This window comes from Mobula hypostoma, chromosome 2 (genome assembly GCF_963921235.1).
Source record: "Mobula hypostoma chromosome 2, sMobHyp1.1, whole genome shotgun sequence".
Classification (NCBI taxonomy): Eukaryota; Metazoa; Chordata; class Chondrichthyes; order Myliobatiformes; family Myliobatidae; genus Mobula; species Mobula hypostoma.
The window spans coordinates 166,694,462-166,716,039 of record NC_086098.1 but is presented as its reverse complement, the minus strand read 5'-3'; the positions used below and the strand labels follow the sequence as shown (position 1 = coordinate 166,716,039).

Sequence of the window (21,578 nt, the reverse complement as noted above, 5' to 3'; positions counted from 1 at the left end):
ACAATAGTAAACCGATACCAATACAAAATAATTTATCTACTAGGAGACACTTACATTGGCAACAACATGCCTGTAAAGAGTTTGTACGTTCTTCCTGTGACCACGTGGGTTTCCTGTGAATGCTCCAGTTTCCTCCCACAGTCCAAGTTGGTAGGTTAATTAGTCATTGTAAATTGTCCTGTGATTAGTGCAGGATTAAATAGGGGGTTTGCTGGGCAGTGTTGGGTCTATTTCTCACTGTATCTAAGTAAGTAAGTAAATGTGTCAAATGGTAAATGAAACACCCTATCATGATATGAACATTCAGACACTACACGTGACTCCTTTCTGTGTACGTCCCTTTCCCTGACACATGACATGGCAATACCAGGTTTATTGTTTCCATTTCAGGACGAGCTCAGAGCGGGATCCTCTTGTTCTGCTGTCGCGTGAGGATCCGTCGCTGGTAGATGCAGCGTACACTAAAAACCAGGCCTGGAAGTCTGAGAAGGTAAGCTGCAGGTAGGAGCTGAATTGAAGTCTCATTGGAGTTGATAGTATATAAACATTCTGGACTGGTACAAAGTTCCAGTGCATGAGGAAACGTGACTAAAATGAATCTTGCACTTCTTGGCTTCCTTCACACCATTGTCGGCAGTGGAAGCCAAGGTAATGAAAGCAGGATTTATTTCAAAATCTCAAGTCAGGCACGGAGGCCGCAGAGCCAGCAATCTGAGTTCGATTCCCACGGCTGTCTGTAAGGAGTTAGTGCGTTCTCCCTATGACTGCGTGGGTTTCCTCCGGGTGCTCCAGTCAGCTTCTTTCCACGTTCCAAAGATGTACTGGTCACGAGGTTAATTAGTCACTTGGGTGTAATTGTGCTGCGCAGGCTTGTTGAGCCGGAGGGCCTGTTACTGTGCTGTATCTCTGAGTAAGTAACTCATACCTCCTGTTGTTGTCATTGAGTATATTTAAAGCGGAGGTTGATAGGATCTTGATTACTTATTACTTTTTAATTTAGAGATACAGAGTTGCGCCACCCAGCAAGAGCATCAATGGTTAGAGGGAGAAGGCAGGAGGATGGGGTTGAGAGGGATAACAAGTCAGCCATGATTGAATTGTGGAGCAGACTTGATGACTACATTGCCTAATTCTGCTCCTATCTCTTATGTTCACCCGTCTCACTTCTGCTGTCTCAGTTCCCATGTCAGCACTGTCTCAGTATTAAAATCTTTGCTCACTTTCAAATTCCTCCCTTTGCTTCTGAAAAGACCTTCCTGCCTACAACCTTCAGGTCATACTGCTCCTGTGGTTTTAATCTGCTCTGAATTTCATCGTTTCCACCATAGGCAGTTGCCCTTGAGCTGTCTGGTCACCATTTGGGAACCCTTCGGCCCTTTTCCACCACAGATGCTGCCTAGTTTTAACTTTCCACATATTCACTGGGACTCCCATACTGTAAAAGGCCTGGATAGAAAAAGTTTGCCAAATGTGTTCAGTAAGGTTTCCCTAACAGTACATAGAAGTCCCAACTAGGAGGAAGTTTGCTGGTAGATTTCCTATTAGGGAATGAGAGGGCAGGTGACAGAAGTTTGTGTAGCAGAATACCTTGCATCTCATGATCATAATGCCATTAGTTTCAAAGTAATTATGAAAAAGCATAGGTCTATGCCTTGGGCTGAGATTCTGAGTTGGAGAAAGGCCAATTTTGATGATGTCAGAAAGGATCTGGCAAGTATGAATTGGGATAGGTTGTTTTCTGACAAAGGTGTACTTGGTAAGTGAAATTTTGAAAGTATAGATTTTGTATGTTTCTGTCAGAATAGAAGTCAAGGGTAACAGGTTTAGGGGACCTTGAGAGATATTGAGGCCCTGGTTAAGAAAAAAAATGGAGGTGCATAGCAGGTATAGGCAGGTAGAAACAAATTAGGTACTACTTGAGTATAAGCAATGCAAGAGAACATTTAAGAAGGAAATCAGGAGGGCTAAAAGAAAGCATGAGGTTGCTCTAGTGGACAAGGTGAAGGAGAATACTAAGGGCTTCTACAGATATATTAAGAGCAAAAAGATAGCAAGGAACAAATTTGGTCCTCTGGAAGATCAGAGTGATAATCTACTTGTGGAGTCGAAAGAGATGGGGGAGATCTCATATTGATTTTTTTGCAATACTCACAAAGTGCTGGAGGAACTCAGCAGGCCAGGCAGCATCCATGGAAAAGAGCACAGTCAATGCCTTTGGGTCTCAGCCTGAGGCGTCGACTGTGCTCTTTTCCATGGATGCTGCCTGGCCTGCTGAGTTCCTCCAGCATTTTCTGTGTGTTGCTTGGATTTCCAGCGTCTGCAGATGATTTTCTCATGTTTGTGATTGATGTTTTTGCATCTGTATTTATTCTACTCGGAGTCTATAGGAGGGAGACAAAGTAGCAGCAAGATCATGGACACTGTGCATATTACAAAAGAAAAGGTGTTTGCTGCTTGATTGGGACAGGAGATAGTTGCCAAGCAGTTTCTAACTAGCATCAGTCACGTGTACTTGTGTGGCCCTACTGAGCAAAGTTTTCAAATAACGTCAGATGCATATGCTTATGTTGTTGACAGACTCCAATTCAAAAAGCTGTTGATAAACTTCAGACCCTTGCCAAGATGCCACGAAAAGATATGACACTGAGCGAAAAGATTACCCGAGATTCCCGCACTGACTTTGTTCTTTTACAGTCAATCAAAAGAACATGGCAGCACTGGATGAATTCTTCTGTCAATAACTATTAGGAACTATACACAGTTTTATAGTACAGTAGTTCTATTGGTAGTGTTCTAATTCTGTGTTTCAGTTAAATACATAATTTATTATGGTTAAATGGTAGTTTGTCTTTTTATAGTATTTTAACTGTTTCCATGAAACTTCAGTTAATTGGGACAGCCGTCTAATTGGGCCAAATGTACTTTTTTTGAATGTGTCCCAATTAACCAGAATCCACTGTATATGCAAACTGCAGCTGTTGTTAATCTTATAATTTGGTCTATTTACAGGACACACTGGGAAGACCTCCTGCTAAAGAAATTCCGTTGGTGGAACACTGCAAATACAAGTATGTAGTTAAATTACTGAGCTAGTAATCCAGATATCTAGACTAACCATCAGTAATAGAAAGCAGACAGCCTGAGATTTTTTTCCCAGTGTGGAAATGGCTAATACGAGGGGGCATAATTTTTAAGCTGATTGGAGGAAAGCATAGAGAGGTGTAAGAGTTAGTTTTTTTTTACATGGGAGAGTGGTGGGAGTGTGAAATGCCCTGCCAGGAGTAGTGGTAGAGACAGGTACATTATGGGCATTTAAGAGAATTTTAGGTAGGTACATAAATGAAAAAACTGGAAGGCTATGGAGGAGGGAAGGGCTAGATCAGTGGTCCCCAACCTCCAGGCCATGGACCGATACATTGCCGCGAAGAATGCAGGGGTGCAGTGGTGGCCGGAACGCACCCAGCACATCTTTAAGAAAAAAGCCGAAATAAACAAGCTAATTAATTAGGTGCCGCCCGGCATGTAAATGTCGGCCCAGATCAGAGGCGATTGCTGATTGCATTGACTTAATCTTGTTACTGGAAGCAATTAGTACAACAAAGGACTGAAATGCCTGCACTTTTCTTTACCCAGATACTTGTTTAACTTCCGGGGAGTTGCAGCCAGTTTCCGATTCAAGCACCTCTTTCTGTGTGGATCGTTGGTTTTCCATGTTGGGAACGAGTGGCTGGAATTCTTTTACCCTCAGCTGAAGCCATGGGTGCATTACATTCCTGTCAGTCAAGACCTCTCTGACGTACGGTAAGCTGAGGGCAAGGGCAGCAGCAAGGAGCTTGGGTCTTCCTGAGCCGCCATTTGGGTCCACATTCCTCTGGGAATTCTGCATGGGGGAGAAGTCTGTCCCCAAGGATGATTCCTTCTTGTTTAATTCTGTAGCATTGATGGGATGCAGGCAATCCCGCAATAGAATACAGATTTCCCCCGCTATCCGAAAGTAGAGCGTTCCTATGAAATTTTTCGTAGGCCGAAATGATGCAAAGTGAAGAAGCAATTACCATTAATTTATATGGGAAAAATTTTTGAGCATTCCCAGACCCAAAAAATAACCTACCAAATCATACCGAATAACACATAAAATCTAAAATATCACTAACATATAGTAAAAGCAGGAATGATGTGATAAATACACAGCCTATATAAAGTAGAAATAATGTACGTACAGTGTAGTTTCACTTACCAGAATCGGGAAGACAGTGAGCACACTGGAAGATTGAGAGGTGGTGGTGGTGATGATGGTGTGTTAGGCTGAGTCGTTGGAGGTTGGAGTGGTGGGAGGACTAATGTATCCACTCATGTACTCAGAAAAAATCACTTGGGTATTCCAACTGCTTGGATGTGTAGGAAACACAACAGGAAGTGTATTCTTATCAAATGTCTTGCTTGGCAATTTTTTCCAATAAATTGCAGTTCCGTCACAGTTAAACACTTGCTTATACGAGTAACCACCTTCTGTAATTATTTTCTTCAGTTCTTCTGGGAACTTTTCGGCAGCTTCAGTATCAGCCGAAGCACTCTCTCCAGTAACCACGATCAAAACTTAATTACATCCAGTTTTACGCTAAGCGTAACACCTTTATGAGCTCTCTTAGGGTTTTCTGATACCTTAGGACACATCTTGCTAACGGATGCACAGAATAAATCGAGGTAAGCACGGATGCTCACAGGCACAGTTCAGTGCTATGGCGGCTTGATGCTGAGATGCTGAGTGTAGTTCCCGGGGAAGGAGCTTGGTGGTGCCACTCTCGCTGCTCAGGGTGCGCGCTGCCTCTATAAGGGCTCGCTGCAAAACAAATGCTGAACGCTATTTTCACTTTTCACCTTTTTTTGTAAAAGCGAAAATCCTCTTCGGATTTCTTTCGGTTAGCAAAAATAGGTACTAATGTAGGTCTTTCGTAAAAGCGAAGTGGCGTAAAGCAAACTTTCGAAAAGTGGGAGATACCTGTATACAAAACCAGGGGAGACAGCTGGAAAAACCTTTCCTTGTAACAGATAGTGTGTGAAGACCATAAGACGGTAAGATACAGGAGCAAAATTAGGTCATTTGGCCTATCAAGACTGCTCCGCCATTCAATCATGGCTGATCCTTTTCTTCCCCTTCTCAGCCCCACTCCCCGGTCTTCTCCCTGTAACCTTTGATGCTGTGTCCAATCAAGTACCTATCCAGCTCTGCCTTAAATAAACCCAACAACCTGGCCTCCACAGCTGTCTGGTCACAAATTCACCACCCTCTGGCTAAAGAAATGTCTCCACATCTCTGTTTTAAATGGACGCCCCTCTGACCTGAGGCTGTGCTCTCTTGTCCTAGATTACTCCACCATGGCAAACATCCTCCTAGACCTGGACCCACTGCAATTTGTCTATCGCCACAATAGGTCAATGGCTCTTCACATGGTCTTAGAAACCCTGGACAATACAAACACCTATGTCAGGATGCTGGTCATTGACTATAGCTCAGCATTTAACACCATCATTCCCACAAGCCTGATTGATAAGTTACAGAATCTGGGCCTCTGTACCTCCCTCTGCAATTGGATCCTCGACTTCCTAACAGGAAGACCACAATCTGTGCGGATTGGTGATAATATCTCCTCCTTGCTGACAATCAACACCAGTGCACCTCAGGGGTGTGAGCTTAGCCCACTGCTTTATTGTTGGTAGAATCTCAGATGGAGATGAGAGGGTGTACAGAAGCGAGATATACCAACTGGTGGAGTGGTGCAGTAACAACCTTGCACTCAACATCAGTAAGACGAAAGAGCTGATTGTGGACTTCAGGAAGGATAAGATGAAGGAACACATACCAATTATAGAGGGATCAGAAGTGGAGAAAGTGAGCAGTTTCAAGTTCTTGGGTGTCAAGATCTCTGAAGATCTAACCTGATCCCAACGTATGAATGCAAGCTATAAAGAAGGCAAGACAGCGACTATACTTCATTAGGAGTTTAAAGACTACAAAGTACCCAGGACATCTTCAAGGAGCAGTGTCTCAGAAAGGCCACGTCCAGTATTCAGGACCCCCAGCACCCAGGGCATGCCCTTTTCTCACTGTTGCCATCAGGTAGGAGGTACAGAAGCCTGACAGCACACACTCAGTGATTCAGGAACAGCTTTTTCCCCTCTACCATCCGATTTCTAAATGGACATTGAACCCTTGGACAATACCTCACTTTTTTAATATATATGTGTTTTGGCACACTTTTTAATCTATTCAGTATGCATATTGAATTTACTTATTTATTTAGTTTTACTTTTTTTCTTCTATATTATGTATTGCATTAACAAATTTCACAACACATACCGGTGAAAATAAACCTGATTCTGAGGTTTGTCGGGCAAGATTTTTCCTTAAGGAAACCATGCTGACTTTCTCATGTATTGTCCGGTGTCACTAAGTACTCAATAACCTTATCCTTAACAATTGATTCTAACATCTTCCCAACCACTGAGGTTAGGCTAACAGGTTTATAATTTCCTTTCTGCTGCCTTCCTCCTTTCTTAAAGAGTGGAGTACATTTGCAATTTTCCAGTCCTCTGGCATCATGCCAGATTCCAATGATTTTTGAAAGATTATTTCTAATGCCTCTACAGTCTCTACAGCTACCCGTTTCAGAACCCAGAACTGATCTGGGTGTCTTATGTACCCTTAGGTCTTTCAGTTTTTTGAGCACCTTTTCCCTTGTGATAATAACTGCACTCACTTCTCTTCCCTCACACCCTTCATCATCTGGCACACTGCTAGTGTCTTCCACAGTGAAAACAGATGCAAAATACTCATTTAGTTCATCAGCCATCTCCTTGTCTCCCATTATTATTTCTCTGGCCTCATTTTCTAGCAGTCCTCTAACCACACTCATCTCTCTTATTTTTTTGCATACTTGAAAAAGCTTTTACGATCCACTTTGATATTGTTTGCTAGCTTGCTTTTATATTTCATCTTTTCCCTCCTATTTCTTTTAGTTGCTCTCTGTAGGTTTTTAAAAGCTTCCCAATCCTCTGTCTTCCCTCTGTGTTTGTTTTACTTTGTTTTATGCCCTCTCTTTTGCTTTTACATTAGCTTTGACTCTCTTTGTCAGCCACTGTTGTACTATTTTGCCATTTGAGTATTTATTTGTTTTTGGAATACATCTATCCTGCACCTTCCTCATTTTTCCCAGAAATTTAAGCCATTGCTGCTCTGCTGTCATCCCTGCCAGCATCTCCTTCCAAATTACTTTGGTCAGCTCCTCTCTCATACCACTGTAATATGCTTTACTCCACTGAAATACTGCTACGTAAGACTTTACTTTCTCACTATCAAATTTCAAGTTGAACTCAATCATATTGTGAGCACTGCCTCCTAAGGGTTCTTTTACCTTAATCTCCCTCCGGTTCAATACATTACACCCAATCCAGTATAGCTGATCCCGTAGTAGGCTCAACAACAAACTGCTCCAAAAAGCCATCTCGTAGGTGTTCAGCATACTCACTCTGTTGAGATCCATTACGAACCTGATTTTCCCATCAATCTTCATGTTAAAATCTCCCATGATTATCATAACATTGCCCTTTTGACACGCCTTTTCTATTTCCTGTTGTAATCTGTGGGCCACAAGCCAGCTCCTGTTGGGAGGCCTGTATATAACTCTCATCAGGGTCCTTTTACCCTTGCAGTTTCTTAACTCAACCCACAAGGATTCAACATCTTTCTACAGATCTGATGCCATTCTTTACCAGCAGAGCCACGCCACCCCCTCTGCCTACCTTCTTATCCCTCCTATACAACGTGTAACCTTGGACATTCAGCTCCCAACTACAACCATCCTTCAGTCATGATCAGTGATGGCCGTAGCATCGTACCTGACAATCTGTAATAGTACATCCACCTCATTTCTTACTCCGTGCATTGAGATATCACACTTTGAGTACTGTATTTGCTACCCTTTTTGATTCTGCATCCCTAATGAACTATACTCACCATATTGGCTGCAATTTTGTCCTATCATCTGCCTGCCCTTCCTGACAGTCTGACTGCACACTATCTTTGCTTTTTTACCATCTGTCCTATCATGAGTCCCTTCACTCCGGTTCCCACACCCCCTACCAAAGTAGTTTAAACGCTCCCCGATCTCTGTAACAAACTTGTCCGCAAGAATAGTTGTCCCCCTCAGGTTCAAGTACAACCCGTCCCTTTTGTACAGGTCATACCTTCCCCCAGAAGAGATCCCAATGATCCAAGAACCTGAAGCTCTGCGCCCTGCACCAGCTTCTCAGCCATGCATTTATCTGCCAGATCATCCTGTTTCTACCCTCACTGGCACATTAAGCAATCCAGAAATTACTATCCTGGAGGAGGGTAAACAGTGTGGTCTTGATTGTGTACACAGGATGGTTGCAATGTCCAAGTGTGCACAGGGTGGTCATGCTGAATGAGTGTGCACAGAGAGTGGACTGAGTGTGTATTGAGTGTTTGCTGATAGAATGGGTGTGCACAGTATCCATCCATCCTCATAGAGCCAAGTGTGTGTGGATGCGAGTGAAGTGTGACTTCTGTGCAGAGACTGGTCATGTGACCGTAGGAACGCTGAACTGCAGAGCGCGAGAGTTTATTAGAATCGGAGCACTACAACTCAGAAACAGACCCTTCAGCTCATCGAGTTCATGCCAGCCTGTTTTGTCTAGTCTTGACCCACACCTGGACCTTAACTTTCCACACCCCATCCATCCATGAACTTATCCAAACCTCTTAAATGTTGCAATTGACCCCACATCCACCACTTGCAATGGAAGCTCGTTCCACACTCTCACCACCATTCCCCCTCATACTCCCCTTAAATATTTCACCTTTCATCCTAAATCGATGACCTCTAGTTGCAGTTTCAACCAAGCTGAGAGGGAAAAGCTGCTTGTATTTACCCTCTCTATACCCCTCATTTGTTTGTGTTTATTTTTAGGGAACTCTTGCAGTTTGCTAAGGAAAATGATCAGATTGCCCGAGACATCGCAGAAAGGTGAGTATATCCAGTCCTTTCAGTTACAGCAGTATCTTTGGTGAAATCCAACATGTGGTGTACTGTGCTCTCTCAAGTTGATTTCTCTGTTAGCAGTTTTCAACATAGGAAGACACAAGATGCTACAGATGCTGGAATCTGGAACAAGGTGCACATCAGCAGGTCAGGCAGCATCTGTGGAGGCAGAGGAATAGATGATGATTTGAGTTTCCAGAGACGCTGCTTCACCCCACTGAGTTCCTCCAGCAATTTATTTAAAGCCATAAAGTGCTACAGCACAGAAGCAGGTCCTTCAGTCCATCTAGTCTATGCCTAACTATTATTCTTCCTAGTCCTTTCGACCTGCACCTGGACCATCACCCTCTGTACCTCTCCCATCCATATACTTATCCAAACTTCTCTTAAGTATTGAAATCAAACCCGTATCCACCACATCTGTTGACAGCACGTTCCACTTTCTCACCACCCTCTGACTGAAGAAGTTTTCCCCTCAGGTTGTCCTTAAATATTTCACCTTTCACCCTTAACCCATGACCTCTAATGTTTGTCTCCCCTGACCTCAGTGGAAAAAGCCTGCTTGCATTTACCCTCTCTGTACTGTTTGTTCTGCCTTTCAGGCAATTGATTTATGTTAAGCGTATTCAGCTTTTATTTTAACGACCAGTTTCAGATCTGTATTAGGTCAGTTCCTGTGCAGCCAGTAAGTGTAAAAGCACATTGGCTGGCAGTAGACCAGAGGTTTATGTTTGGAGGGAAAGAAGATTCCATCTAAAGCCGTCCTGTTTTTTGCCCCAGCAGAAGCTTTCCTTTTGCACTGTACTGCCCTTGCTGAGATATTGTAAAATCAACTAGACAGTCAGCCAACATTTAAAAATGACATGAGAGTCAGGGTATAGCGTCCTAGCTCCTCTTCATTATGTCGTGATACTGAGTCTGCAACAAACCCAGGGAGCTAGGATGTTATACCCTGGCTCTCGTGTTGTTTTTGAATGGAGTTTGGCTGACTGTCTAATTAATGTTAGAACACCTCAGCAAGGGCAGTACGCTGCTCAAAATTCTATATACTTCTATCATATCTCCTGTCATTCTCCATCCTGTTTATTCTTTTGCTTCAACTTCATAGAAATTTTACTTTTTACAGTGACTCTCAATGTTGCTAATAATCTTGCTGCTCACAGTTGACAGTTAACTTTATCCATTTTAGCCTTATTTTCTGAAGTTTGTTCTGGAACCAGCTATGAGCCAAACACAATGTGGAAAGACTTTCCTCTCCTTTTTCTGGTGAAAGTTTATTGTCACTGTTCCCAAAATAACAGCAACTTCATCATCCACTATCACTATCTCTATACTGGGTGCAGGGATGCAAGGTTGAGTTAATTTGGATTATCTTCCCTGTTATCAATGCCCAATTATTACAGTTCATCTGAGCTCTCATCCGTAAAGATTAGCTTTACTTGTCACTTGTACATTGAAAAATACAGAGAAATGTGTCGTTCGTATCAATGACCAACACAGTCCGAGGATCGAGGATGTGCTGGGTAGTGTGCACGTTTCACCACGCTTCCAGCGCCGACATAACATGTTCACAGCTTACAAACCCTAACCTGCGCGTCTTTGGAATGTGGGAGGAAACCAGAGCACCAGAAGGAAATCTATGTGCCCATAAGGAGAACGTGCAAGCTCCTTGCAGGCGGCCACAGGAATTGAACCCAGGTTACTGGCACTGTAAAGAGTTGTGCTAACCACTAAGTAACTGTGCTTTCCCGTAATTCCAGCATGTGTTTGTCTTCACCAGGGGCTGCAGGTTCATCCAGGATCACCTCAAGATGAAGGACGTTTCCTGTTACTGGAAGCAGCTGCTGGTGGAGTATTCCAAGCTGCTCCTTTACAAACCCAGGAGACACAGGAGCTACTCCCAGATCCTCAGCAAGGACAGGCACAGTGAACTATAGCTTCCAAAACCACCTGGACCTTCCAGGTCCCTCTACAACACCTAACACATTCCATGCCAAACTTTCAGCGTGGGTAGCAAGCTTCTTGACCTCTGGGTTTTCTAAAAGGGTTTGACTAGTATTTATATTTGCCTGTGCCACATCTGTGCCCAGGATGCAGGTTTCCATTCCAGGACATCAGAGATATCCTCCCTCCAATGTTGATATGGCCCTCACCTGCATCTCCTCCATTTCCCATACATCCACGCTCATTGTATCTTCCTTAATAGTGATATTTCCTCTTGTCCTAACCTACCACCCTATCATCCTCCACATCCAACACATTATACATCGCAACCTGTTATCTCTAAAGCGATCCTGCCACTAACATATCCTTACCTCCCCCATGTACCCCCCACACTCTGCTTCCTGCTGTGATTCCCTTGTCCATTGTCCTTCCCGGCACCTATGCCTGCAAGCAGCCTGAGTGTCCGTTCACCTCCTCCCTCACCTCCATTCAGGGCCCCAGGCAGTCCTTCCAGGTGAGGCAACACTTTACCTGTGAATCTGCTGGGGTCGTCTATTGTGTCTGGTGCTCCCGATGCAGCCTCCTTTAGACTGGTGAGACCATTTTGTTGAGCACCTCGCACCATCTCCCACAAGACGGACTTCCCAGAGGCCAAACGTTTCAGTTCCCATTCCTTTCTGATGTTAATCAGTGGCCCCCTTTTGTACCAAGATGAGGCCACCCTCAGGGTGGAGGAGCAACACCTAATATTCTATCTGGGTAGCTTCCAATTTGAATGGTATGAATGTTGATTTTTTTTTTCCCACCAGTAAACAAATCCCCTTCCCACCCTCATCTGTTACCCACACCGACCTTTCACTTCTCACCTGCCTATTACATCCCCCGGTACCTCTTCTTTCTCTTTCTCCTGTGGTCCACTGTCCTCTCCCATCTGATTCCTTCCTCTCCAGACTTTTATCTTTCCTACCCACCTGGTTTCACCTATCACTTTCTAGCTATCCTCCTTTTCCTCCCCTATTGTTTCTAACAAGCCTGATAGAGTTCTTTGAGGAGGTGACCAGGCATATAGATGAGGGTAGTGCAGTGGATGTGATCTATATAGATTTTAGTAAGGCATTTGACAAGGTTCCACAGGGTAGGCTTATTCAGAAAGTTAGAAGGCATGGGACGTTTGGCCAGGTGGATTCAGAATTGGCTTGCCTGCAGAAGGCAGAGGGTGGTGGTGGAGGGAGTACATTCAGATTGGAGGATTGTGACTAGTGGTGTCCCACAAGGATCTGTTCTGGGACCTCTACTTTTCGTGATTTTTATTAACGACCTGGATGTGGGGGTAGAAGGGTGGGTTGGCAAGTTTGCAGACAACACAAAGGTTGGTGGTGTTGTAGATAGTGTAGAGGATTGTCAAAGATTGCAGAGAGACATTGATAGGATGCAGAAGTGGGCTGAGAAGTGGCAGATGGAGTTCAACCCGGAGAAGTGTGAGGTGGTACACTTTGGAAGGACAAACTCCAAGGCAGAGTACAAAGTAAATGGCAAGATACTTGCTAGTGTGGAGGAGCAGAGGGATCTCGGGGTACATGTCCACAGATCCCTGAAAGTTGATTCACAGGTGGATAGGGTAGTTAAGAAAGCTTATGGGGTGTTAGCTTTCATAAGTCGAGGGATAGAGTTTAAGAGTCGCGATGTAATGATGCAGCTCTATAAAACTCTGGTTAGGCCACACTTGGAGTATTGTGTCCAGTTCTGGTCACCTCATTATAGGAAGGATGTGGAAGCATTGGAAAGGGTACAGAGGAAATTTTCTAGGATGCTGCCTGGTTTAGAAAGTATGCATTATTATCAGAGATTAAGGGAGCTAGGGCTTTACTCTTTGGAGAGAAGGAGGATGAGAGGAGACATGATAGAGGTGTACAAGATAATAAGAGGAATAGATAGAGTGGATAGCCAGCGCCTCTTCCCCAGGGCACCACTGCTCAATACAAGAGGACGTGGCTTTAAGGTAAGGGATGGGAAGTTCAAGGGGGATATTAGAGGAAGGTTTTTTTACTCAGAGAGTGGTTGGTGCGTGGAATGCACTGCCTGAGTCAGTGGTGGAGGCAGATACACTAGTGAAGTTTAAGAGACTACTAGACAGATATATGGAGGAATCTAAGGTGGGGGCTTATATGGGAGGCAGGGTTTGAGGGTCGGCACAACATTGTGGGCCGAAGGGCCTGTACTGTGCTGTACTATTCTATGTTCTATCCTTAGTTCTGATGTCTTCCCCCTTCCTTTCTAGTCCTGACGAAGGGTTTGGCCATTGATTCATTTCCATAGATGCTGCCTGGCCTGCTGAGTTTTTCCAGCATTTTGTGTGTATTGCTTTGGATTTCCAGCATCTGCAGACCTTCTTATGTTTATGATTTGTACTAGTCCCCTCTCCCTTTCTCCTCTCCTGCCTGCCCATCAGCTCACTCTGGTTCCTCTCCTTCCCTTTCTCCCATGGTCCACTCTCTTCTCCTTTTAGATTTCTTCTTCAGCCATTTATTCCTTCCACCTCTCACCACCCAGCTTGTACTTCTTCCCCGCCTCCTACCACCTTATTATTCTGCTTTCTTTCTCCTTCCTTTCCAGTCCTGATGAATGGCCTCATCCTGAAGCATCAGCTGTTTATTCCTCTCTATAGATGCTGCCTGACCTGCTGGGTTCCCCCAGTATTTGGTGTGTGTTGCTCTAGATTTCCAGCATCGGTAAAATCTCATGTGTTTATTAGTACTTTTAACTATCACTTGTTGTTGAGTCTCACAGCCAGTCAAAACACCCCTCCACATTTTGATTACTTCCTCGTTGATGTAATTTTAAGGGAGATTGTGCTGCCTGGAGACTCATTAGCCTTTCGGACAAGATGATCTGTAACCGCCCATTTATTCCCCTGGACTCTCCTCAAAAATGGAAGCAATTTCTGTGCATCTTCTCCTTATTGTTTTTGCCCTTGTCTTTGGAGTGGCGTTCCCACATATTTTACCTCGTACATCAGTGATAATAAACCTGATTCCGATCCAGGAGCCATGGTGCTCCCCTCATTATTCCACAGAAACTTTCCCAAACCATATTCCTATCTCATTCCCAAACAGTTGATTGATGGTTTTGTCCCTGGAACCCACTTGATAGAGAGGGGGAGATCAGTCAGACACTCTGCCTGCCCACCTCCAAGAACATGGACCCAAGGGTGGCAGAACTCCCATCCACTTCTGAAGGGCAGGAGAAAGCTGGTTACTACAAAGGAATGTTCCTAGTCGTGGTGCAGCTTTTGTGCATCGGCCACACAGGCAAGCGAGAAAGACAAAATGATGGGTTTGATTAGATTAATAAATGGCTTTTTCTAGAGTGTGTGTATGCAGATTTAAATTATTTTTCACAATTGAAACTGTCAACCCTTCTCCAAGCTTCAGTGTAAATCACAAACAATAGGACAGAGTAGAGGAGAGGGCATTACATTGTAACTTTACAAAACACAGATAGGACCACACTTGGAGTACGGAGTGCATTTCTGGTCACAACATTGCTTCGGAGAGAGTTTAGAGGAGATGCACCAGAGTGTCGTAAAGTTCAGAAGTAGGCCCTTTGGCCCATCTAATCTATGCTGAACTGTTATTCTGCCTAGTTCTGCTGCCAGCAGAAGTGGTGAATGCAGGTTTGATTGCAGCATTTAAGACAAGTTTGGATAAGTACATGGATGGGAGGGGTATGGTCTAAGTGCAGGTTGATGGGACTAGGCAGAATAATAGTTTGGATAAATACTTTGCTTCGGTATTCACTAAGGAAAAGGATCTTGGCGATTGTAGGAATGACTTGCAGCAGACTGAAAAGCTTGAGCATGTAGATATTAAGGAAGAGGATGTGCTGGAGCTTTTGGAAAGCATCAAGTTGGATAAGTCACCAGGACCGGATGGGATGTACCCCAGACTACTGTGGGAAACAAAGGAGGAGATTGCTGAGCCCCTGGCGATGATCTTTGCATCATCAATGAGGACGGGAGAGGTTCTGGAGGATTGGAGGGTTGCGGATATTGTTCCCTTATTTAAGAAAGGAGTAGAGATAGCCCAGGAAATTATAGACCAGTGATTCTTACTTCAGTGGTTGGTAAGTTGGTGGAGAAGATCCTGAGAGGCAGGATTTATGAACATTGGAGAGGCATAATATGATTAGGGATAGTCAGCATGGCTTTGTCAAAGGCAGGTCGTTCCTTACGAGCCTGATTGAATTTTTTGAGGATGTGACTAAACACATTGATGAAGGTAGAGCAGTAGATGTAGTGTATATTACATGTAAGAGATGTTAGCAAGGCATTTGATAAGTTACCCCATGCAAGGCTTATTGAGAAAGTAAGAAGGCATGTGATCCAAGGGGACATTGCTTTGTGGATCCAGAACTGGCTTGCCCACAGAAGGCAAAGAGTGGCTGTAGATGAGTCATATTCTGCATGGAGGTCGGTCACCAGTGGTGTGCCTCAGGGATCTGTTCTGGGACCCCTACTCTTTGTGATTTTTATAAATGACCTGGATGAGGAAGTGGAGGGATGGGTTAGTAAGTTTGCTGATGACACAAAGGTTGGGGGTGTTGTTGATAGTGTGGAGGGCTCTTGGAGGTTACAGCGGGACATTGATAGGATGCAAAACTGGGCGGAGAAGTGGTAGATGGAGTTCAACCCAGATAAGTGTGAGGTGGTTCATTTTGGTAGGTGAAATATAATGGCAGAATATAGTATTAATGGTAAGACTCTTGGCAGTGTGGAGGATCAGAGGGATCTTGGGGTTCGAGTCCATAGGACACTCAAAGCTGCTACGCAGGTTGACTCTGTGGTTAAGAAGGCATATGGTGCATTGGCCTTCATCAATAGTGGGATTGAGTTTAAGAGCCGAGTGGTAATGTTGCAGCTATATAGGACCTGGTCAGACCCCACTTGAAGTACAGTGCTCATTTCTGGTCGCCTCACTACAGGAAGGATATGGAAACCATAGAAAGGGTGTAAAGGAGATTTACAAGGATATTGCCTGGATTGGGGAGCATGCCTTATGAGAATAGGTTGAGTGAACTTGGCCTTTTCTCCTTGTAGCGATAGAGAATGAGAAGTGTACAAGATGATGAGAGTTATTGATCATGTGGACAGTCCAAGGCTTTTTCCCAGGGCTGAAATGGTTAGCACGAGAGGGCACAGTTTTAAGGTGCTTGGAAGCAGGTACAGAGGAGATGTCAGGGGTAAGTGTTTTACGCAGAGAGTGGTGAGTGCGTGGAATGGGCTGGTGGAGGCGGAAACGATGGGGTCTTTTAAGAGACTCCTGGATGGATACATGGAGCTTAGAAAAATAGAGGGCTATGCGTAAACGCAAACAACAGGAATTCTGCAGATGCTGGAAATTCAAGCAACACACATCAAAGTTGCTGGTGAACGCAGCAGGCCTGCTGCGTTTACCAGCAACTTTGATGTGTGGGGCTATGGGTAAAGCCTAGGTAGTTCTAGGGTAGGGGCATGTTCGGCACAGCTTTGTGGGTCGAAGGGCCTGTATTGTGCTGTAGGTTTTCTGTTTCTATGTTTTAAGTACATGGATGGGAGGGTGTGGTCTATGTGCAGGTCAATGGGACTAGGCAGAATAATAGTTTGGCATGAATTGGATGGGCAGAAGCATCAGTTTCTATGCTCTGTGGAAACTTCAGAAAACAAAGTTAAATCTGATTCAATTAACTGTCAACCATGAGCAACAAGATTATTAACAACATTGCATGTAACTGTGAAAAGTTAAGATTCTATTAGGTTGAAGCAAAGAAATGGCGATTGAGAGGAGATTTGATAGAGGTATATACAATTACAAGGGGTATAGATAGGGTAAATGCAGAAGGCTTTTTGCCCAGAGGTCGGGTGAGACTAGAACTACAGGGCATAGGTTAAGGATGAAAGTTGAAATGTTTAAGGGAAACCTGAGGGGGAACTTCTTCACTCAGGGGGTGGTGAGAGTGTGGGACGAGCTGCCAGCGGGAATGGTGGATGTGGGTTTGATTTCAACATTAAGTACTTACCCAAAATTCTCTTAAAGAGAAGACTAGCAAATGTTAATGTGTGTCCCTTGCATACCAAAACAGGAGAACACTCAGGAATGAGGAAGGCAAAGACCTTGAACATATTTTGTGTGTGACTTTTGAAAAGACATGGTAGAGCTCCTGGAAATGGAGAATCCATGTTAAACGAGAAGCAAGAAATGAGCAATAGTGGGATGCAGGATGCACCTGAAAGTCCAGAGATCCCCGGATGACCAACACTCAAACCCCTTGAAGGAGTGACATAAAAAGATAGTGGATGCATTGGTTATCGCCTTCATAAATTGATGTTAGGGAGTGATGGAGGACAAACTGAATAAATATTGTGCATCAGTCTTCACTGTGACAGACACCAGCAGTATGCTGGAAATTCAAGAGTGTCAAGGTGGCAGAAATGAGTGCAGTTGCTATTGCTAAGGAGAAAATGCTTGGGAAGATGAAAGTTCTGAAGTCACCTGGATCAGAAGGACTGCACCCTGGGGTTCTTAAAGAGCTAGCTGAAAAGATTGTGGAGGTATTAGCAATGATTTTTCAAAAATCAATAGACTTTAGCATGGTTCTGGAGGACTGGAAAATTGCCAATGTCCAGTCCTCCAGAACCGTGCTAAAATCTATTGATTTTTGAAAAATCATTGCTAATACCAATGATTAGCATTGGTATGGGGTGGGGGGGGGGGGCGGAGAAGAAGAAAGGAAATTATAGCCCAGTTAGCCTGGCTTCTGCGGTTGGGAAGATATTGGAGTCAATTTTTAAGGACGAGGTTTCGGGGTACTTGGAGGCACATGGTAAAATAGATTGTCGTCAGCATCATTTTCTTAAAGGAAAATCTTGCCTAACTAATCTGTTGGAAGTATTTGAGAAAATAGCAAGCAGGATAGACAACAGAGAATAGGTAGATGTGTACTTCGATTTTCAGAAGGCCTTTGACAAGGTGCCACAGATGAAGCTGCTTAACACAAGCCCATGGTATTATTAGAAAGATACTAGCATCAATAGAGCATTGGTTGATTGGCAGGAAGCAAAGAGTGGGAACCCCATGTGTTCCGCAGGGGTTGATAATGGGACCACTTCTCTTTGTTGTATATCAATAACTCGGCTGACAGAACTGATGGCTTTGTGGCCAAGTTTGCGGACAATACAAAGAAAGGTGGAGGGGCAGGTAGTGTTGAGGAAGCAGGCAGGCTACAAAAGTACTTGGACAGAGTAGGAGAATGGGCAGAGATGTGGCGGATGGATTACAGTGTCAGGAAGTGTATGGTCATGCACTTTGGTAGAAAGAATAAAAGCATAGGCTATTTCAGAGGGTTGCAGGGTGAAGGCAGGAGAATAGTGTTGAGAGGGAAATGGATCAGCCATGATGAAATGACGGAGCAGATCTGATGGGCTGAATGGCCAAATTCTGCTCCCATGTCTTAGTGTAAATTCCACAGCCTAGTTACTTCACACTGGAAGATGATAAATGCAACCCCACTGTGCAAGGGAGTAGTGAGAAAAAGTCAGTGCAGGTTCAGATTTATTTATCACATACAGCACAGTGAAATGTATTATTTGCATTAACAATACAATCTAAGGATTTTCTAGGGGCAGACCTCAAATGTCGCCTCACATTCCAGCACCAACATAGCCAATCCAGAATGTTCAACAGAACAAGATCCTATCTTCCCTCCACCCATCCACACACACTCACATCAGTCCTCCAACTCCAGGACAGGCTGCCTCTGGGCCTCCAGTGGGCTCGTGCTGGAGTTAACCTAATGTCATTCACAGGAAAAGTGCGGGTAACTTTGAGCTTCTAATGTTTTCTGTCATTCATTCTTTGGGGGGTTTTTTTCCTGTTTCGTGGATGTCTGAAGAATAAGAATTTCAAGTTATATATTGTATACAATCTCTGATATTGAATTGAACCATCAAATCATTAAGCAAAAAAGTAGCATGGTTAATCAGAGCAGATTTGATGGGTTGAATGGCCTAATTCTGCTTTTTGCCTAAGAGGTAATAGACGACTTGGTCCATAATAGGATCGGACAGAGTCACTACTGAGTTTTGAAAGGGGATACAGTTTGAACTCTGAAACACAAGGATATCTGCAGATGCTGGAAATTCAAGCAACACACACAAAATGCTGGTGGAACGCAGCAGGCCAGACAGCATCCATAGGAAGAAGCACAGTCGACGTTTCTGGCCAAGACCGTTTGAACTCTGTTGGCGTTTTGAGGTTGTAACTATTGTATCAGAATACAATAGTAGATACAGTATATTTAAACTTTCATGGACCTTTGAAAAATGCCACTGATAAGGTCATTAAACAAAGCGAGGGTACGTGGGGTTGGGTGAGGGGTGGTTAGCAGATAGGAAACAAATCTGTGACAGGTGGCAACAGTGCTGGACCCAACTGTTTGCAAGCAACGTCAATATATCAACATAATCTTGCAATATATGTAACATAATCAATGTTCAAAGTAAATTTATTATCAAAGTACATTGATGTCACTATGTACTGTGCAACCCTAAAACTCATTTTCTTATGGGCATTCACAGTGAATACAAAGAAGCAGAATGGAATCAATGACAACATACAACTAACACAAACAAGTGTGCAGAAGTCAACAAATTGTGCAAATACACAGAGAGAAAATAATTATAATAAATAAACAATAAATATTGAGAACATGAGATGAACAATCCTTAGAAGTGGTCCATCGTTTGTGGAAATTGTTCAGTGTTGGGGTGAGTGCAATTGAAATTATCCCCAATGGTTTAAGAGCCTAATGGTTGAGGATTAATCATTGTTCCTGAACCTGGTGGTATGGGACTTCAGGCTCCTGTACGTCCTTCCTGATGGCAGCAGTGAGAAGAGAGCATAGCCTGGACAGTCAGAGGTGTTGCTTTCCTACGACAGTACATCAGGACTGAAATGTAAACTGTTTATTCCCCACCGTAGATGCTGCCTGATTTGCTGAGTTCTGACAACAAGATATCCAGCATCTGCAGAGTCTCTTGCATTTATTGATTGACTCTGGGTGTTCAGGGATTTGAGGGATTCAGAGAGAATGCAGAAATCTGGAATGGAGGTAGTAGACCAACCATGATCCTGATAAATGGTAGAACAGCTTTTAGGGAGCAAATGCCCATGGCTCCTATTCCTTATGTTCCTGTGACTATTACCATGTCTGCCCCATCACCATCCTGAGGGATGAGGTTAGCTGGAATCATTACTACACCAGATAACCACACAGCAGTAAGAGCAGGTCAGAGACTGGGAATCCTGCGGTAAATATCAGCACCCAATGCAAACATCTTTCAAGTGTCTCAAGGGCATGTGGCAGGAGTCCGAAGGAACTCTCCACTTGTTCAGGTAGGTGACCTGACAGACAACTTGGGCAGCTCAACAGCATCCTGGATCATTATAAGATCATAAGACACAGGAACAGAGTTGGGCCATTCGGCTCAATGGCTGATTTATTTTCCTTCTCAATCCCATTCTCCAGCCTTCTCCCCATAACCTTTGACGGCCATGCTAAACCTATCAACCTCTATATACCTGATGACTTGCCCTCCATGGTGTCTGTGACAATGGTGTCTGTCCACAGATTCATTATCCTCTGGTTAAATTCCTCCTCATCTCCAATCTAAAGGGACAACCTTGCATTTTCAGACTCTCCACTATTGGAAACATCCTCTCCACATCCATGTTATCTAGATCTTTCAATATTCAATAGGTTTCAATGAGATCCACACCACCACCACCCCCCACTATTCTCCTAAATTCCAGAGTCATCAAACATCATACATTAACTCTTTAATTGCTGGGATCATGCTTGTGACCCTCCCTGGACTCTGTCCAATGCCAGCACATCCTTTCCTAGATATGGGGCCTAATGCTGGTAAAAATAGTCCAAGTGTAATCTGACCAATGCCTTATAAAGCCTTAGCATTATATCCTTGATTCTATATTCTAGCCCTCTCAAAATGAATGTTCACATTACATTTGCCACCTTTGCCACCATTGTAAGTAGAAATATTAAAACTAATGTTCATTTGCCAATTTGACCCTATTTGCAAACTCCAAGCTTTGTTAACCCATACAAGTGTAGCAAGAGGTAGGAGCATACCGTCTAGTCTGGAGGGGCCATTGCACAGGATCAGGAAAAGCTGCAGGAAGTTGTAAAACTCTGCCAGCTCCATCCTGGGCACTTGCCTCCACAGCATCCAGAACACCATCAAAAGGCAATGCCTCAAAAAGACGGCATCCATCATTAAGGACCCATCACCCAGGACATGCCCTCTTCTCATTGTTACCATCAAGATGGAGGAACAGGAGCCTGAAGACCCGCACTTGACATTGAGCTTCCCCTCCACCATCAGATTTCTGAATGGGCAACGAACCCATGTGCAATACCTCCCTGTTTTTTCCCTCTCTTTTTGCACTACATATTTAATTATATATATATATATATATATATATCAAACAACAAATTTCACAATATATGGCAATGATA

The 21,578-nt window shown here is 43.8% G+C and overlaps 1 protein-coding gene across 2 annotated transcripts in view; it reads left to right on the top strand.

Annotated features, from left to right (window-relative positions):
* The window catches only part of poglut1 (protein O-glucosyltransferase 1), a 33,532-nt gene extending 21,186 nt beyond the window's left edge, over positions 1-12,346 (top strand). Inside the window, exons 7-11 of one of the 2 annotated variants that reach the window (XM_063041023.1) lie at positions 391-490; positions 3,010-3,068; positions 3,634-3,801; positions 8,991-9,047; positions 10,843-12,346. In XM_063041023.1, coding sequence (XP_062897093.1) covers positions 391-490; positions 3,010-3,068; positions 3,634-3,801; positions 8,991-9,047; positions 10,843-10,999 — 541 coding nt within the window. In that variant the 3' untranslated portion in view covers positions 11,000-12,346. The remainder of the gene's footprint in view (positions 1-390; positions 491-3,009; positions 3,069-3,633; positions 3,802-8,990; positions 9,048-10,842) is intronic. The other variant, XM_063041024.1, reaches the window with a different exon arrangement.
* The last annotated feature ends 9,232 nt before the right edge of the window (positions 12,347-21,578 follow it).